Here is a 17,845-nt window from a genome sequence, read left to right on the forward strand (position 1 = left end):
TTTTATTTTTTAATGCAAAATATTACTACTGATAAATGCACGCTCTTATAGTCCATCATTTCAAATAAAACGATTATCTGTGTTCCCTACACCACCAGGCTGATTATTTTTGGTTTATTTGTTTGGGCAAGAGGACGGGGGCAATCAGGGCCGTGTCCTGTACTCCTGCGGGGGAGGAAGAGGATTCTCGGGGTGGCGGAGAGCCATGCGCAGCTGGCGCGGGTGGTAGTAGACCTCCTGCACGCTGCCGCCGTTCTTCTCGATAGCCTCACGAGCCGCCTGGGAGACCTTCGACACCTGAAGTCGAATTCAACAGTAAGCCACCATGACACGCCATTCGCAAGGCGCACATCCACACAACGATGGCGGCCGCTGGCACTCAAGGGATGACGAAGTGAGGTACCTCGAGGTCCAGCTTGGCCGCAAAGAATTCGGATCCGCCAGCGAGCAACTTGATGCCCTTCTCGTAGGACTTGGTGAGCTTGGAGGAAAGGCCCGACTGCTGGAGGGTGGCCATCGTGATCTTGCCCTCGGGGCTCAGGCGGCCAGCATCGATCCACTGCTGCAGCTGGCCCAGGTTGATACCCACGAACTCGGAGCGGAACCTGCCGACGCGTAGAAAGCCAGCGAGGTGAGCGTCTTGGCTTCGACACGAAGACCAAGTGTGCATCGTTCGAGAGAACGAGGGACACAACAGCGCGCGCTGGGGGAGATGAACGAGGAGGTGTACATGGCGTTGGTGAAGCCGTGCTTACGAACACGCTTGTAGAGCGGCGTCTGACCACCCTCGAAGCCTGGGCTCACCTTGCCACGACCGCGGGCCTTCTGACCCTTTGTGCCCCGACCACACTGCTTGCCCTTGCTCGAACCCGTACCTCGACCAACCTTGCGTGCCTGCACATCAATCCATTGACGTCAGTTGCGCTGCTGGCGGCAAATCTTGGGCGAAGCTGACAAAATCGTTCGACTGACAAATTGGCGAAGGGATTCAGAGGCATCCTGGGGGGGGGGGGTGACGGCACCTTCTTGTGGGCACCAGGATTGTCGGCAATTTTGTTGAGTGCGATGGAGAATGGATCAAAGGGCTCGAGCTCGCGCTGAGCCTCGAGCTCCAACTTACGGGTGAGATAGGGCAGACCGCCGCCCAGATACGACGTAGGGCTGCTGCTCCTCACGCCCTTTCGCGCCCGCGTGGCGTAGGCGCGGGCCATCGATGTCGAATTGCAGCTGGCGAGCGCGGCAGCCCATGCGGAAGAAGATGGCCGCAGAGGCGAGGCAGCAGCCAAATTGAACGTAGAGCGGAGGTTCATCACACCGCCGGAGCAGCTGAATGGGGTCGAGAATCGCCTCATCTTCCGGCCTCCAAGACAATCTTTCGATAATTCGATAATTCGATATTTGATTTTTCGTTTTACGCTTTGTTTATTTTTATTTTCTTTGTCCGCCATGACCGGCGTCGAACCCGAGCCCAGCCGAAAGCCCCACCGCAGAGCACCGAATTTTCAAGAGTCAAGCCACACTGCACCCCGTTCCAGTGCTTCGATGACCGTGAACTGGGCCGGCTTCCACGAACTTGCACAAGGGCCTAATATGGTGCGCATGGTATCCCCCCACTTTCCCCGTCTCTCTCTGGCGCGTGTTGCTCACACACGCACGATTGCCTGATTCACGGGTGAGGACAGGCTCACAACTCCACACCGACACCACTACTATCGACTCCGTGATGGCCGCGCGTGCACTGGCCTCGGTCATGCTGGGCGGTGGCATGAAGCTGGGCCGGAAGGACAAGACCAAGTCGAAAGAGGCCAAGGCCAAGGCCAAGGAGACCAAGGACAAGGTGACCAAGGGCGGCAAGGCCAAGGAGGCCGAACAGCAGCAGCTGCAGCACGACGCGTCGTGTCCGCTCCATGTGCCCGTCTCCCGGCCGCAAGGCCTACGCGGCTCGCTCACCCCTCTGCTGGGCCGCCGAAGAAAGAAGAACGTCGTGATCCATCGGCCTGGGGTCGAGGAATGCACCTGCAGTCATCGCCCCGCGGGAGATCAGCTCCTGCGTCCCACCCCAGTACGACCGCAGCCTCTATCAAGCGGTCGAGCCAGCAGCGCCACCAGCTGCAGCAGCGAGACTGGAGGTACTGATGACAACGATGACGACGAAGATGGCAGTGACGATGAGGGGCAGCGACGAGTGGGAGGCACGATGGGACAGCGGTATCCGCCCGGCTTCGACGCCCGCTTGCGGGCCGCCACCCCGCCACCTGCTCCTTCGGGCTCTCAAATTGTTCGAAGCGATGTGGCCACTTCTTCCGACAGCTACGAGGAGAGCGAAGATAGCGAAGAAAGCGAAAGCGAAAGCGAAGAAAGCGACGAGGAAAGCGACGAACACAGACGAGGAAGGAGGCGAGGGGAGTGGGCTGAGGGCAGTACCGAAGAGGAAGACGAAGAGGAAGACCGGTACTACATCCGCACTGAGGGCAACCGGTACCTGCCCTCTCGGTTGGGCAAGGGCCTGGAGGTCGAAGAAGAGGAGAGGGAGCACGACGACGACGACGACGACGACGACGAAGATGACGAGGAAGGAGAAGAAGAGTACTCCGACGCCCATGAGAAGCCCACGGCCGCCATTGTTCGGCATCTCCTGGGTGCGCTTTACCTCTCAACCAATCACAAGCCATTTGGGTTTTATTTGACCAATGGCCGTGCAGACCAAGTGCTGCGAGACGAAAAGCCGGTGGGGGCGTTGGTCGCCATGTTGCGTGTGTACGCCAAAGACCCCGAAGTCCAGGCCGACGTCTGCCTCGCCCTCGCCCAGCTCGTGCCTCACCGTACCGACCGCTCTCTCCAGGCCCGCTCTCTCTTTTGATTGATTGCTCACCCCTCAGCCCACCTTTCAAGGCAAGCACACGGTCAAGATGGTCGAGGAGGGCGGGATCGGGTGCGTAGCCAACACCATGCGCAACCACCGGCTCGACCCGCACGTACAGGAGCGCGCCAGTCTTGTCCTCCACAACCTCGCCGCCAACCGTGCGCATTCCCCCCCCCTCTCTGTGATCGAGTTCGTCCTAACCGTGAGGGAATGGACTGACCGTGAGGGCCGTGAGCAGCCGTGTACAGGGCGGCGGTTGTGGAAGAGGGCGGGATACGGGGTCTGGTGGCCGCCATGCGGACCTTCCCCGACCGGGCCAACCTCATCCTCCACGCCTGCTCTTGTCTCCTCAACCTCGCCCTGGCCAATGGTATGTGACACGAATCTCTTTTACAAGTTTCGGCCGAAGCTGTGGAGCTCTCAGACCTGATTGGGTGTTTTGCCAATCGTTGTGGCAGATGTGAACCGGGTGGCCATCATCGAGAAGGGCGGCATACCGTGTCTGCTCAAGGCCATGCGCAAGCACCCCGACGACGCCCTGCTCCTGGAGAAGGTGTGCGCCACCCTGCGCAACCTCTCGGCCCACGGTGCGCCGCACACTCCACTCTTCGTCATCACTTGTGAAGACTTCCTAACGAAGGTTGCCACAGAGGTGGGCCGGCAGCGCATTCGGGAGGAGACGGGCATCGAACACGTGCTGGACGCGATGAGGTCGCTCCTCAAGTCGGCCCCGTTCCAGATCCAGGCCACCGCCGTCCTGTGGAACCTGGCGCTCGACTGTACGACTTCTCTCATGATTGTGAGACCTGCAAAGGTGTGGCGCTGCGCTGACGCCGGGAGGACAGACGCGAACCGGATCGTGATCGGGCGCAACGGCGGAATTGAGACCCTGCTACGGACGCTCGAGGCCCATCCCTACAACCCCGAGCTGTGCCACATCGCCTTCGGCGCCCTCTCCAACATCGCCATCAACAGTGCGCACCACCACCACCGACCCTTCGCTTGAATCCAACTAAACTAACCAATGTGAGCAATGGCAGACGCCAACAAGAACCGGGTGATCAAGGCGGGCGGGGTGGAGGTGGTGCTCAACGGCCTCCGCAAGCACGGCAACCGGGCCGATGTCACCGAACGCGCCTGCGCGCTCATCCAAAACATTGCGGTCTTCGGTACGCCCCTTTGCACTACTCAGCCCATTCACTCCCCCCCCCACTGTCTAATCACCGCCCCATCGTGCAGCGCGTGGACGCGTGAAGCTGGTGAAGCAGGGCGGGAGCACCTGCCTGATCGTCGCCATGCGCAGCCACCCCACCCACGTCGGTACGCCCCCGCCTCACAAACAGCATCGTTTATTTTCAATCACTGATGGCCGTCTTCACAGGAATCCTCCAGCGAGCCACTGGCGCCCTCTGGAATCTGGCCTTGGACAGTACAGCCTCCCCAGCCCCCACCCGCCAAGGCTCTGGCCTGACAGTGTCGTGTCGTGTCGTGTCGTGTCGTGTCGTGTCGTGTCGTGTGCGTTGCGTTGTGGTGGTGCAGGTGCAAACAGGAGTGTGATCGTCAAGGGCGGGGGCCGGGAGTGCGTGGAGGCGGCGGCTCAGTTGCCCGAGGTGGAGACGATCGCGCGGAAGACGCTCAAGATGCTGGACGGGGAGATGATGGCGCTCATGGTCGACGCCGCGCTCCCCAAGGGCCTCAAGAAGCTGGCCCACATCGACCCGCTGGGCCTGTCGTCCAACGGCAACAAGACCCGGCAGAAGAAGAAGAACACCGTGACCGCCGACGATCACAAGGAGAAGAGGCCCGAGGCAGCGACCGTGATTGAAGGGCAGGAGGAGGGCGAAAGCGGGGAGGCCTACAGTGATGACCACTACGATCAGGGAAGCGGGGATCGTGGCGAAAGCGAGGAAGACGACGACGAAGATGACGAGGAAAGCAGTGACGAGTGAATGGGTGGTGGTACCAAAAGAATGCGGAAAAAAACATAAAAGAAAAGAATTGAGAAAAACAAGTACAGGCTGGTGATGATGTAGCGGTTGAAGAAGGGGGCAGAGGAAGAAGTAGAGAGAGAGGGTGCACAACGCGTGCGGGTGTGTGCGTGCGTGCGAGGCTCTCTAGAGGAGGACGTAGCCGTTGCTGGGCTTGCCGTGTAGCTGTCTCTTGGAGTAGTAGCCCTCGAGCACCTTGTCCTTGGGCAGCTTGTGGAGCTCGCCCGTGGCCGGGTCGAGCTGGTTGACGTAGAGGAACTGGGGCTTCTCGCGCAGGAAGTCGGGCAAGCTCTTGTTGGACGATATGTCCTCGGGCTTGACGAGGTAGTGCTTCACCCGCTCGTAGGGGTCGTCGTCCACGTAGGCCACCGCGAAGAGGCCCGGGTGGTTCTCGCTGAAGCGGATCACGAACGTGCCGATCTCCTCGTTCTTCAGGATCTCCGTGCAGGCGTTCTTCGTGATGAAGCCGTAGATCAACCTGCACGACACGACACACGACACACGCAATACACGACGATTAGTGGTCTGGCGCGTGTAGGAAGAAGAAGAGGAAGAAGAAGAGTGTGCGTGCGTACCCGACAAACCACATGTTGGCGATGTGCCGCTTGAACCGAAGCGTCTGCACGACCTGGCCGAACCACGACCAGAACCGACCCGCTTGCTGCTGTGTGACATTGAGCTGACCGCCTGTGTAGCCGCACAACCAAGCGACGGCGACGATGAAGATGATGGCGATGAGTACATGAGAAGAGGAAGAGCACGGTGGGGGCGGCGATGGCGGTGATGATTGCGCACCAAAGAATTTGTAGTGGATGTACTGGAACTCGCCGTGGTTGAGTCGCCGCTGGGGTCGCCCCGGGTCCTGTCTGGTGGCCTTGAGGAAATGGGTGTGCGTCACGTTGGCCAGGTGCTGCCACGGAATCTCGGTCTGGTATGATAGAACACGCACCACGTTAGTTGTGCGTGTCGTGTCGTGTCGTGTCGTGTCGCTTACCTGGCCTCCAAAGGCTTCGAAGAGGAGCAGCTTGCCGGCGGCGTCGCACCACTGGCTCTCGTTGGTGATGACGATGATCGGGCTCGAGCCGGCGCTCTCGATCGTGTGCGTGCCGCCGTTCTGGAGCGTGACCTGCACGGCGAACTTGAGGTAGACCATCGACATGCGCGTCGAGACGTTGAGCTTGATGTTGTGGAACGTGAGGACGCGCTTCATCGAGTCCATGGCCTGCACGTCGTTCTCGATCGGCTTCTTGTTCTTCCAGTTCTTCTCCTCGGCCACCAGGATGGCCTTGACCTTGCTGATGTTCTGAATGTTCACGTTCGAGCCCGACAGCAGCGCCAGCACGTAGTTGTCCTCCAGCGTCTTGCCCTTGAACAGCACTTGTGGCGTCGGCTGGTCCGTCAACATGAGCGCCGCGATACTGGTGTGCACGCCCGCAACGATTAGTCAACCGAGCGCGTGTGTCGTGTCGTGTCGTGCGGTGCTGCGTGTGTCGTGTCGTGTGCCGTGTGCGATGAGAGTGAAAGTGAGGGTGCTGATGATGGTGGTAGTACCAGGGAGGTGAGTGGGGGTTGAGCACGAGCTGCAGCTCCTGGCGGAAGAGTTCGATCTTCTGCTGCTGGATCTTGAGCCGCTGGAGGAGCATGCGCAGCTGGTGGAGCGCGGGCGGATCGAGGATGACCGAGCGGTGCAGGCCCTGGAGCTCCTTGAGCTCGAGCTCGATCTGCTGGTTGAGCTTCCACTGCTGCTCCTGGAGCTGCCGCACGCCCTCCTTCTGCGGCTGCAGCACGAGCTGCTGCTGTATCTGTCGGATCTGCTCGATGTGCTGGTCCTGCGTGGCGAAGAGCTGCTGGACCTGGTCGATCACCATGCGGGCCTTGGCCTGGTCCTGCGAGATGGCGGGGAGCGGGACATGGGCGGCGGCGGGGCGGGCCTGCTGTCGGGGCTCGGCGGCGGCCTGCTGGTGGTGCTGGTGCTGTTGGCCTTGTTGTTGGAAGTGGGCCGGATCGACGGTGCGGGCGACGGCGTCTTCATCTTTAACCTGGACGGCGGGGGCCATGGCGCCATGCGCTGCCTCGGGCAGCACGAAGCCTCCAGGATTGGTGGAGCCGAGCATTCCATCGTCATCATCATCCAGGTAGTACTCGCTGGTATCGAAGGCTGGTTGCCTGTTGGTTTATTAATTGTTATAATAATCTAAATTAAGATCTTGATAGGGGCTCACAAGAGCTCAAGATTTACTCGATTAAATCGAGGGTATTGTTAAATCAACGATTAATCGTTGTGCCCTTTTGTACGTACTCAAGTTGGCTGTAGAGCGTATCGAGCACGTCATCTGTAAGCTCCTTCCAGAACTCATTCCCAAACTCGGGGTTCATCTCATCGAGGTCCGTCTCCTCCATGTTTAATCTGGCCACAGTTGAACTATAGCCACAAACGTGCGCAGAATGCGGATCGATTGGCACAACAAAATGCGAACCCCCCAAGCTTCGCGCGTGGGAATTTTCCTGGTAATGACCAGACTGACATTCCTGACAAATACCACACATTGCCGCAAGGCACGTGAACAAGATGGTTTACACTGTGGAGATGAAGATGGTGATGGCTACGAGTGCAGCGAAGGCATATGTACAGTGTGCATTGATGCTGCATGTAAATGGGCTGGGGCTGAGCTTGTGGTGTCAGGGTGGCCTTGGTGTCAGTTGTTGAGGACAAGGCACATGGGTGGTGAGGTGATCTGGCCAGCTGATATGGAGAGCAAGATGGGCAGGCCTGAGGTGCCCATGACATTGCACCACTGGTTGTGCAAGAGTTCACACAGCTGGCCTACCATGTGAAGGACTGCCACATGAGCTCCAGCAGCAGCTTCATTGCTACCCCTGCTTTGCCTGCACAGTCACATGTGACACAACACAACACAACAGGAAGGAGGAGATATCCTTATTGAAGCTGCTGCTGGAGGCCACTGGTTTGCACTTGATCCACTGCTTTGCCCTCTGCTCTGTGTCCTCCTCATCTTCATCTTCATCATCCACCAGATTGATCACTGTCACCATCACCTCAGACCTTGCAGCTTCTACATGTACCCACTTGCTCATAAGCACAGTTTGTGTCATGCATGTATGTCAGTGGGCAGGCAATACCTGGAGGGTCAAGGTGGCACTGAAGCATGTTGAAGAACTTGGCCATAAGGAACTGCACCTCAAGCTTCTTGATGAACTCACCCACAATGTAGGCAGACAGGTTGAAGCATTGGCCAGTGGTGGTTGGACCCACACCCACAGAGTGCTCAATGCCAAATGAGTCCTTCTTATTGGGTATTATTATTTCTTATGCTGCACTGCTTGACCCGTTTGTGACTGGTGTGCCTTGGGCCATAGTGGATGATACTTTGCTCACAGTCCTGAGGCGCGCCCAGTACAGCTCCAATACAATGGTGCCTGCAGCTTTGTTCTTTGTGGCAGTGTCCAGGTTTACCTCACCCTCATCAGCATCATCACCACTGTTGTTGTCATCATGGCTGCCAGGGGCAGCAGTCTTGTGGAACACAAACAGCTGTATGCACATCATTCCCTCCACATCAGTTCCAATCCTCATGCCTGAGATGACTGTGTCTAGAGACTTTGGCAATGAAACTTTGGGAAAAGGTGAAGGGAGATGAGGCTGTATGTCCACTGTTAAAGCTCTGAGAGAGTACATACACAAGTCTGCTTTCTGACCATCTACCATGATGGCTACACTAAGGGGGTACCTGTTGGGAGGGGCGAGCGCAGTGAACTGGACGGAGAAGGGTGTGTCTTCGTTGGGCACCTCCATGTACCACCATCTCGCTGCGATTCCAATGCTCTGGGGTAGAGCGACTATTTTTCGGCCGAATATGTTTTGGCGCCATTTTTATTTTGTCGACATCGAGCGTGACCGACTGCGCGACTCTTAGTAGTAGTCCGGGTCGTAGAAGGGATACTCCATTTCGGCGTGGGGCCGGACGAGGTCTTTCTGCGCGAGGTCGTGCCACAGGTGGCAGGTCAGGGCGCACTTGGCCTTCTCCTGAAGCGAGAGGAAGGAGAACACGTGCGACACCAACTCCACGGGCATCGGGTAGGGGAACACCTACGCCACCACACCACCATACCAAACCTCATCAGTCGCTCACACCGCACGCCACCAGAAGACACGCAGACACGCACACGTCACACACGCGCCACACGACATAGTGACACGCACCTTGACGATGGCTCGCGGGTTGTACAACAGCGCCTGTCTTCTGTCGGCCTGGGCCATGTCGTCTTTGTCCGTCAGCTGGAAGGCCGTGGCGCGCGTGGAGAAAGCCTGCTCATTGGCAACCCCGTGGTCGATTGCCTGGCTCAGATCGTCGATGGCCCGGTCCAGGTTATCCAGGTAAAAGTGGCACAGGCCGCGATTGGCGATCGCCGTGTACTGGGGCACCACTGCTGATTGGTTTGGGATGGTTGCTTGGTCGGTTGCAATTGATGAATACTTAAGGCCATTGTGATTAACTTGGCGTACCAGATTGGGCCAGGCCGGCGGCGGTGGTGAAGAGCACGATGGCCTGCTCGTACTGCGAGTCATGGTACAACGCGAGTCCCTTGCAGTTGTACAGTTCCGCCAGGGTGGGCACGGTGGTCGCAGCCGCCGGCAGCACCTTCTTCTTACCTCTCGATTGGCACTTGAGATGCGACTCGTTGAACGCTGCGGTACATTTCTGATGCACGCTCGCCTTCGTGAAGCCAGATACGTTAGTTGAGAGCACCACAGACTGACGAACAACACAACACACCACACGGCGCGGAGCAGAAACGACCAGCGGTGATGAATGTACCTTGCAGCGGGAGCAGTGGAGGCCCTGCTTGGTGAGTCCGAGAAGAGGCAGTCGGCACTGTGAGCACAGCGTGGGCACGTGAAAGTCGATCAAGCGCAAACAGTGCGCCTCTATGGTGAACAAGTAGGGTAGCCCACAGGGCGTCAGCCATATTGTCTAGACTGGGACCGGTCCACGTGACGTTGGACGAGTTGGGTACCGGGGCTGGTGCGGCAAAGCCTATGATAGTGCTGGCGGCAATTCGTGTGTATCGTTGACTGGCACTCCGCACACTCGTAGCCTACAAAGACACGGCACACGGCACACGCGACACACACCACACATCACATACGTGAGATGACGGGTGATGCGGGGGAAGATCAGGGGAGGTGGACCTTGATTGCGGAAGCCGACCAGTAACTTGCTGCAGTGGTCGCAGAACGTGGGCTTCCTAAAGGTCTGCACGCCGTACTTATGCCCAACCGTCGCCGCCGGCGAATGATTGCCTCCGTGAGCGCGCTGCAAGGGTTCCTCCTCGCTCGGCTCTTCTTCCTCTTCGGCTTCATCATCCTTGCTGTTGCCTTCTACTTCGTTGTCAGTCTTCGAGGCCAGGAGGGCGTCGATAGCGTGGGCGAAGGCCTCGGCCGCCTCGGCCCAGCGGCCCAGGCGGTCGAGCGCCAGACCCAGCACGTAGAGGGCCTCCACGCTGGCCACACTCCCGCGCCCGCCACTCAGCCCCACCGACTGCTGGGCATCGCGCACCACCTCCTCCATCTCCGCCTGCTCCACCACCTTCCTGGCCTTGTTCTCCTCTTCTTCAAGAAGTGCATCCTCTTCAACTAGTTGACCACCCCCGCCCCCCAAGTAGCGAGAAGCCGCCCCCCTCCTGATCTGGCCACGTAGCGCCCCACGCATTCCACGCATTCCAACGGTGGGCCGCGAGCGGTAGCTGGGTACGGACAGGGCGGCAAAGGTGGTCTGGGCGCGCTGGAGGTAGAGGCGCGGGTTGGCGGGGTCGGCCGCGATGGCGTTGGCGAGCACGTCGGGGTGGAGGAAGTGGTCGAGCTGTTTGCCCGCCTCGTTGGAGGCCAGCCTGCCCGCGGTGTAGGCTGCGCCCGAGGCGGCGGCGACACCGCTCACAGTCTTCTCGGCCGCGTTCACCACGATGGCACCCCCGATGAGGGGAATCGCCAGCCACAAGGGAAGCGGTCCCATGCCTCCGCCACACATGTTGCTGTTTGGTTTGTTTGACCGCCTTTCTTGTTCTGTGAAGAATGGCAGTGGCAACGACAGAGGACTTGAAAGAAAATTTATGTTTCAAATAAGACATTATTTCTTATTTGAAACATAAATTCCGAATTCATATAATTATTGGAAGAAAAAAGCAACTCAAAAAATCGTGGTTTGCCGAAGGATTAGCTAGAGATGGAGAGAAGAGGAGGAGCAGCGTTCTTCGTCCGCGGTGGTGCTGGGGCGCTTGCCTTGTGCACCGAACTGCAACGTAATCCGCCCACGCCTACCCGAGCCACAGACGAGATCCAAGTCGATCTCGCCGTGCTTCTCAATGGCACCACGCCTTGCGATTGCATCTACATCTCCCAGGCTGCTGTTGAGACTCACCACGTATGCCCTCCTCATACGTGCCCCTCTTGCTAGTTTTGAGATTTTGCTGATTATCTATCTTGCTCCCCATTGAGAAGCACAGCTGCCGACAAGACCAGGATGGTACGTGGAGGTGCCCGACGAGGACACGCCCTTCTCTGTCCAGTTCACAGTATTCCCCCCTCCCAACTCACCCCCCCTGTGCGCCAACGTAATGGTAGATGGTCAAAAAGCGGAATCTTGTACGTCCTTTTGCCGCCTCACATGCTTGCCGTTGAGGCCTCATCATCCATTCATTCACCTTTCCCCCCTCCCCCCCAAAGATGCTGCGACAAGGATGCATGAAGTGGCCACCTCGGGCATAAGGATTGGGACCGACGCCGCGGGAAGGAAGCTCATACAGCCGTTCATGTTCTGCAAGGCCAACCGCGAATACAACGACAACCAGAGCGATGACGATGACGGTGAAGGCGAAGACGACACCGCCACGAAGAAGAACAAGGCCGCAGGCACCATCGCGTTGGAGCTGTGCCAGACGCGCCCCGTCCTCTCAGGATCGACCACAAAGCTGATGGCCGGGTACGCGTTCACGCCGCGCAGCGTCGTGCCAGATAAGAAGGAGTCGTTCGGGATTGAGCGCTCCGTGGGCCTGGGTGCGACCACCACCGGCGACCACTTCCGCTTGGCCAACTACACCGCGGGCGAGTTCATCGAGAAGCTCGAGGTGCGGTACCGCACGGCCAAGTTCTTCCACATGCTTCAGTGCCGCATCGACCCCCAAGGTATTGCCCCTCGGCACCACACACCCAACACCACACATGCTGCAATGTGCTTACAACTGCATTGTAGAAGTCAAGCGGGCTGAGGGTCCGGTGGCGGTGATCGATCTGGTGGATGACGATGAAGATGAGGAGGACACGGAGCGGAGGGCAAAGAAGCGGATCAAGCTGGAACTAGCGGCCCCCAGCACGCCAGCGCTCGGGAACGACGCCACCGCCGACACCTTTTTGTGCCGCCTTGCTGCGTACGTACTCCCCACCCTGGCTTTGCCTGCATAGTCGCACACGCACACGCACACCCCAACGCCGTTGCAGGTTGCACATGACTAACACGGCACGACACGCACGACACACATGCAGGAAGGAGGCGATGGAGATGTCTTCGCTCAAGCCGCTGCTGCTGGAGCTCATCCAGCGGAACCTCACCACGGTAGGCCAGCTGCGCGAGCTCTCGCGCGCCCAGTGGCGCGACGTCATGCGCGCCTCGGGCCTGCCCGCCTCGCTCTCCATATCGGCCGGCCAGATCGCCTCGCCGCCCGTGTGCCTCGTCCTCGACGACTGACGCAGCCACGAGGCCACCCCGACACCACAAGCGCAGCTCATCGGCGGCTTGCCAACCACACACTGTACAGAAACTAAATATAAATATAAATAACAAGATACAAGGACAAAGTACGTGTACATGATTTTTTTATATTGATCTCATAATCAGTTTGATGTTAGCGTCGATCCTGGTCATTCGATGGCGATGCAGGCTGCGGGATGGCGCGGTGGTGGCAGGGAGCGGTTGGCCAGCTTCATGGCCGACTTGGCGAGCGAGGCGGGCAGACCGGCCGAACGCACGACCTCGCACCACTGCGGCCGCGTCAGCCGGCGCAGGTGCGCCACCTTCGCCATTCCATGCCTTCGCAATTCCGCCAGCAGGCGACCCAGCGACCCCGGCTCCACGTTCTCCTTCCTGCTTGGCTTCCCCAATCAGTTCACTCAACTCACTCCAGTGCACCGGTGTGTGTGTGTGTATGTGGGTGTGTGTGTGCGTGTGTGTGTGTGTGCGTGCGTGCACGCGCGTGCGTGACTGTCGCACCTGGCCAGACGGCCGACGAAGGCCTTGACGGATGAGTGGCTGTCGAGTGCTGGCTGAGGCTCTCTCTCGGGCTTGATGGCCTGCTTGTTGTCCTCCTGGCACTCTGTGGCCGAACTGGTGGCGTCGATCAGGCTCTGGAGGTTGGCGAAGAACTTGCGCTTGCGGTACCGGAGCCGCACCTGCGCCAGGATGGACCCCGCTGGGCGGTAGGGCGTGGGACCCCACCCGTTGTCCCCTACCGCCGAGCCCAGGGCCACCTCCAGGTCGGCCGCGCCCATGGCCTCCTTCTTATCGCTCGCGCCTGGGATCGTGGGCGCTTCAGCGGGCGCCACCGCGGCTGGCGGCCGGGTGCGGTGGTCGATGACGGCAGGCAGCACGTAGAAGTGGATGGATCCCACCGGTCCCATGATGTCACGCGCGCTGCTCCTGAGTCGGGGGTCATCCACCACTTCGCCCTCCGAGGCCGATTCCTCACCACCACCGCGCGGTGCCTCCATGCGACGCAGTAGGAAGGGCCGCACAATCCCTGAGCCTCCCTCCTGCAACGTGACGCAGCCCTTCACCTCCACCGGCTCTGGCGTGCGAACAATGACTGGTCGTCGCCCACGCATGTCAAGCTTTACGCTGGTGGTTGGGGGGTGAAGGGAAAGGCGAGGGTGGTCAGGGGTCGTACTGCGGCTGGACAGGTGGCCGTCGACGAACACCACGCAACAGAGCGGAAAGTTGCGCGGGCTGGGCGGCTCGACCGACAGTCGAACCGACAGCGGCTGGTCCTCTTCGGTGTCGTCAGGGACTTCCACGTACCAGCCCGATGGCACATGCAGCTGGGCCACAACATGGATGTTCGTAGGAGTTTATATGTTGTCCACGCCATCCCGTGCTATGTTGTATACTGATACGTTATTGGGGGGGGGGAACTACGTGATGTAGGGCCACTGCGGCTTCAGAGATGTAGATGCTGTCGCACGGCGTGTTGTTAACGAGGACGGAGAGCGTCGCCTGAAGTCTCCTGCCGGCTGGGGGCAGGGGCGGGTTCCGCTGCAGCACGTGGGACCTCTCGAGCGCATTGTCGGGGTCAGCGGGCAGGGAGTAGGTGGGTCTCGTCGGCATCTGCTGCATCTCCATGACCACAAGCGTCCAGTGTAGAGTGCTCTCTCTTTCTCGTGCGTTTTTTTTTGTTTGTTGATTGACTTTCCACCGAAACCAAAATTCTTGGACTTTTGTCGATGTGTTCGGCCGAAGATGAAGTTTGACCTTTTTTATTCGTCGATGATGACGAACTCGGTGGGTGGTGGCGGGCTGGCCAGCTTCATGGCCGACCGGGCCAGGGACACGGGCATGCCCGCCGCGTGCATGATCTCCCGCCACTGGGTGCGCGTCAAGCTCTGCAGCTGGTGCGCCGTGTACACCCCGCGGCCAGCCAGCTCGCTCAACAGCGGCTGCAGCGCTGCGGCGGGTATCTCCTCTTTCCTGTTCGTCATCAGGCCACCGTCAGCACACGCACCACCGCACACTTACCACCGCACACGACGCGCGCAAGGGGTAGTGGTACCGGGCGAGCCGGCACACGAAGCTGGTGAATGTGCTGGGCGCGTCCAGTTGTTCGTGTTTGATATGACCGCTGCTTTGTGGCTCCTCTTCCTCACGCGAACCGTCCCGCGCTCCTAGGAGAGGAGAAGGTCAGCGCCAGGTTCTCTATGAAGTGCGCGTGTGCGGCGTGTGCGGTACGGGTTGGAGCTCGCTACCTCGTGACCTGATGTGGCCTCGGATGATGTCGAAGAACCGGCGGGTGCGGTAGTGAAGCTTGAGCTCGACCAGGAGCCGACCGCGCAGGAGGGCGCAGACCACCCACCGGCGGTTGGTCCGATAGGGCGTGCCCACGGTCACCGCGCGATCGACAAAGGCCGACTTCTTCTCCGGGTCCACGCTGTGCTGGACGAACGTGGCCGGGTCCTGGCTGTAGGGGCTGCGGCAGCCCCTCATCTTTCGCGGAGCCGCCTCCCACGCGCGCAGTATGATGGTGCCGACGCTTCCATCGCTGTCGGTGCGGCTGCTGCTACTACTGGCGGTCGTGGTGTCGGACTCAGCCGACGACGGGTCTGCAAACTGGGCCTTCTGCAGCTTGAAGGGCTGGACGTGGGCGTTGAGCGACCCCTGCTGCTCGCACCAGAAGCCGTGGTCCGTCCTCGGCGTCGCGTCCTTCAGTTCCCCTGTGCGTTGTGTCGTGGTGTGTGTCGTGTGTCGTGTGTCGTGTGTCGTGTGTCGTGGTGTGTCGTGAGTGCGCATTCGGCTGGGTGAGTGGGGCGAGGAGGTCGTACAGCGGCAGGCCTGCTGGCCGTCGACGAAGACCTTGCTGACGGCGGGGTAGTTGGGCAAGCTGAAGGCATGGCGCACCGAGAACTCAACGTCCTCCTCGTCTGGCACTTCTACATACCATCCGGCGGGGGTGGGCAGCTGCATCAATCAGATGCAGATCTCATCAATCCTACAAATCAATCAGTTGCCATGCGTCGACGGCTGCGCGGGAGATGTAGATGCAGTCGCACATCCTGCCGTTGATTAACACCTCAAGGGTCGCTTGTGCTTCCTCTCCCAGGCCATCGACAGCAAGCGAGGGAAGTGGAGGGTTTCGGTGGGGCACCGTGGCCCTCGTTAGCTCGTTGTCCTCCCCGTCGTGCACCATAAACGCCACCCCTTTGTTGGCATGCACAATCTCTTCCATCTCCCTCTCCCGCTCTATTGATTACAGAAAAATAAATAATATTGTTGCTTTTCGTGTAGAGCCTCCTCGAGATGTTGTGTTGTTTGATTTGTTTGTGTTAGACCTCGAGGCCCTGTTCAACAAGCAGCTCCTCCAGCCGCTTGGGCGAGATGTTGATGTTGCCGATGTGCTGGAACAGCGCCGTCTCGTCCATGTCCTGCCCACGCCAAGACAAGAAGAGCACAACGTCAGAGATAAAGAGGGGCCAAGGTAGTTGTAGTTGTAGTTTCGTACCTGCGGCAGGTGGGTGAGGAGCTGCAGGCACTCGTCAAAGGTGCCGTTCTCGAGCTGAGGGGCAAGATAGGAGAGGACCCCAGCGATCGTGGAGTAGAGGAAGATGTCGCCGCGCAGGAAGTAGTTGTCCCACACTCGCGTCGCAATGTCCAGCGGCAGTGCCTAACGAAGAGCAACACACACGACACACGACACACGACACACAACATGGCACGCGACACACACGACAGAGCGAGGATTAGTGACAGCTAAGAAACAGTAAGTGGTGGCGGAGGTGTTCGTCAAACAACATACTTTACAGAAGAGGGTGAGGATCCAGTCCATTATGTACAGATCGGTGGAGATGTCCAGGCTGCGGAGGTGGTTGTGAACTCGCGGAATGTGGTCGGCCATGATCGCGTCCAGCACGCGCACGTACTTGCTGATGTGCGTCATATCCATCCGATAGAAGCACACCTGCGCGCCATGTGTGTGTCGTGTGTGTGTGTGTGTGTGTGTGTGTGTGTGTGTGTGTGTGTGTGTGTGTGTGTGTGTGTGTGTGTGTGTGGTTCGTCAGGACTCAGTGATGGCTTGAATGAGAGCAAGACGTGTACCAGTATAGGAGAGTTGAGCAGGTTGGCGAGGCAGCAGAAGGCCGGAAAGGTGTCCATGTAGAGGAGCATCACCGCGGCCAGGTAGGACATGCCCTGCACGTAGCCGATGTCGGGCCGGTAGCACACGTAGGCCTCCAGCACCTGGCCCAGCGGGCCGTGCGAGGGACCGCCGACTTGGAAGAAGCTGAGGCAGGGGAAGGTGCGGGGCAGGTCGAGCGGGATGAGGCTCACGGTGTTCTCCTTGCCTATCACCCAAATGCTGTCGTCTTCCTGATCGCAATCTGTAGGTGTCATCGACGTTGTGTGTGTCGTGTTGTGTGTGTGTGTGTGTGTGCGTGTGTTGTGTGCGTGTGTGTTAGACACAAGAAAGATAAATCGTCGATCGGCCGATCGGCCGATCGTACCACAACAAACGCACCTGCGTCTGTTTGTGCCCCCGGGCCTTCGAGCTCGCTACTCGGCGTCGGCTCGTCGCCAGCGCCGCTTTCACACGATTCGTCCTCCTCTCCCTCCTCGTCTTCGTTCCCCTCCTTGCCCTGGCCCTTGACCACGGTGTCGCCTTTTGGGTGGATTGAGGGAAGGGGGGGGGTAAACACAAACAACCGCCTCACATGTGAGCTGCTGCGCCCACAAGCGCGCTCTCGGGGGGGGGGGAGTCCACGGCGGTGTACCGTATTTCTGTTTGAAGGCCTTGAGGAAGGCCTCGTCCTGCTCCTTTCGCTTTCGCTTCTCCTCCTCCTTGGCTCGCTGGCTCTTGGTCTCCAAAATCTGAAACAGCTCTGTGCGAGGCGTGTGCGTGTGCGTCTCAGGTGGTCAGATGAGGCCAGGCAAGAGGAAACACTAATAATAATAACAATAACAATAATAATGCGATCGTAAAAAGGCGAGGACTTGCCTGCGGTGATCTGGAGGTTGTTGGACAGTTCAAGCATCCACACTTGGCCGCGCACGGATGGAGGAACGCCCTGCCACACCAAATCCGATATCCGCCTCGTCCCCTTTCTGATTGAGGTCACGCACACGACACTTGTTAGCATTTTGCTCTTCACACACACACACGCACGCACGCACACACACACACACACACACACACACACACACACACACACACACACACACTACAC

The 17,845-nt window shown here is 59.1% G+C and overlaps 8 protein-coding genes and 1 pseudogene across 8 annotated transcripts in view; 3 read left to right on the top strand and 6 right to left on the bottom strand.

Annotated features, from left to right (window-relative positions):
• Positions 1-144: 144 nt before the first annotated feature.
• Positions 145-1,310, bottom strand: ACA1_058860 (ribosomal protein L15, putative; the record flags this gene model as incomplete). The annotated part of the gene is made up of 4 exons (XM_004339185.1): positions 145-297; positions 404-605; positions 731-894; positions 1,023-1,310. The coding sequence occupies 4 exons, from the start codon at positions 1,308-1,310 to the stop codon at positions 145-147; spliced, it is 807 nt and encodes a 268-aa protein (XP_004339233.1).
• Positions 1,311-1,723: 413 nt separating this feature from the next.
• Positions 1,724-3,869, top strand: ACA1_058870 (annotated as a pseudogene).
• A 27-nt stretch (positions 3,870-3,896) lies between these two features.
• On the top strand, positions 3,897-4,812 carry ACA1_058880 (uncharacterized protein; the record flags this gene model as incomplete). Its single annotated transcript, XM_004339186.1, has 4 exons — positions 3,897-4,032; positions 4,103-4,183; positions 4,245-4,292; positions 4,403-4,812. 4 exons carry the CDS (start codon positions 3,897-3,899, stop codon positions 4,810-4,812), a joined length of 675 nt encoding a protein of 224 aa, XP_004339234.1.
• A 165-nt stretch (positions 4,813-4,977) lies between these two features.
• ACA1_058890 (Signal transducer and activator of transcription STAT family protein) lies at positions 4,978-7,251 on the bottom strand (the record flags this gene model as incomplete). Its single annotated transcript, XM_004339187.1, has 6 exons — positions 4,978-5,329; positions 5,427-5,538; positions 5,647-5,779; positions 5,846-6,241; positions 6,429-7,017; positions 7,151-7,251. 6 exons carry the CDS (start codon positions 7,249-7,251, stop codon positions 4,978-4,980), a joined length of 1,683 nt encoding a protein of 560 aa, XP_004339235.1.
• A 1,531-nt stretch (positions 7,252-8,782) lies between these two features.
• ACA1_058900 (tetratricopeptide repeat domain containing protein) lies at positions 8,783-10,898 on the bottom strand (the record flags this gene model as incomplete). The annotated part of the gene is made up of 5 exons (XM_004339188.1): positions 8,783-8,959; positions 9,074-9,297; positions 9,377-9,626; positions 9,690-9,799; positions 10,064-10,898. 5 exons carry the CDS (start codon positions 10,896-10,898, stop codon positions 8,783-8,785), a joined length of 1,596 nt encoding a protein of 531 aa, XP_004339236.1.
• Positions 10,899-11,484: 586 nt separating this feature from the next.
• Positions 11,485-12,611, top strand: ACA1_058910 (uncharacterized protein; the record flags this gene model as incomplete). Its single annotated transcript, XM_004339189.1, has 4 exons — positions 11,485-11,512; positions 11,594-12,052; positions 12,120-12,294; positions 12,410-12,611. 4 exons carry the CDS (start codon positions 11,485-11,487, stop codon positions 12,609-12,611), a joined length of 864 nt encoding a protein of 287 aa, XP_004339237.1.
• Positions 12,612-12,784: 173 nt separating this feature from the next.
• On the bottom strand, positions 12,785-14,252 carry ACA1_058920 (uncharacterized protein; the record flags this gene model as incomplete). The annotated part of the gene is made up of 4 exons (XM_004339190.1): positions 12,785-13,007; positions 13,134-13,707; positions 13,807-13,957; positions 14,052-14,252. 4 exons carry the CDS (start codon positions 14,250-14,252, stop codon positions 12,785-12,787), a joined length of 1,149 nt encoding a protein of 382 aa, XP_004339238.1.
• A 140-nt stretch (positions 14,253-14,392) lies between these two features.
• ACA1_058930 (uncharacterized protein) lies at positions 14,393-15,593 on the bottom strand (the record flags this gene model as incomplete). Its single annotated transcript, XM_004339191.1, has 4 exons — positions 14,393-14,603; positions 14,686-14,797; positions 14,879-15,343; positions 15,452-15,593. 4 exons carry the CDS (start codon positions 15,591-15,593, stop codon positions 14,393-14,395), a joined length of 930 nt encoding a protein of 309 aa, XP_004339239.1.
• A 359-nt stretch (positions 15,594-15,952) lies between these two features.
• Positions 15,953-17,845, bottom strand: part of ACA1_058940 (TBC domain containing protein) — a gene marked incomplete at both ends in the record, with an annotated part of 2,822 nt that continues 929 nt past the window's right edge. The window contains 6 exons of the mRNA XM_004339192.1: positions 15,953-16,051; positions 16,129-16,290; positions 16,423-16,584; positions 16,722-17,002; positions 17,140-17,280; positions 17,393-17,500. Coding sequence (XP_004339240.1) covers positions 15,953-16,051; positions 16,129-16,290; positions 16,423-16,584; positions 16,722-17,002; positions 17,140-17,280; positions 17,393-17,500 — 953 coding nt within the window. The remainder of the gene's footprint in view (positions 16,052-16,128; positions 16,291-16,422; positions 16,585-16,721; positions 17,003-17,139; positions 17,281-17,392; positions 17,501-17,845) is intronic.

This window comes from Acanthamoeba castellanii (assembly GCF_000313135.1).
Source record: "Acanthamoeba castellanii str. Neff unplaced genomic scaffold scf7180000084599, whole genome shotgun sequence".
In the NCBI taxonomy this organism is placed as follows: Eukaryota; Discosea; order Longamoebia; family Acanthamoebidae; genus Acanthamoeba; species Acanthamoeba castellanii.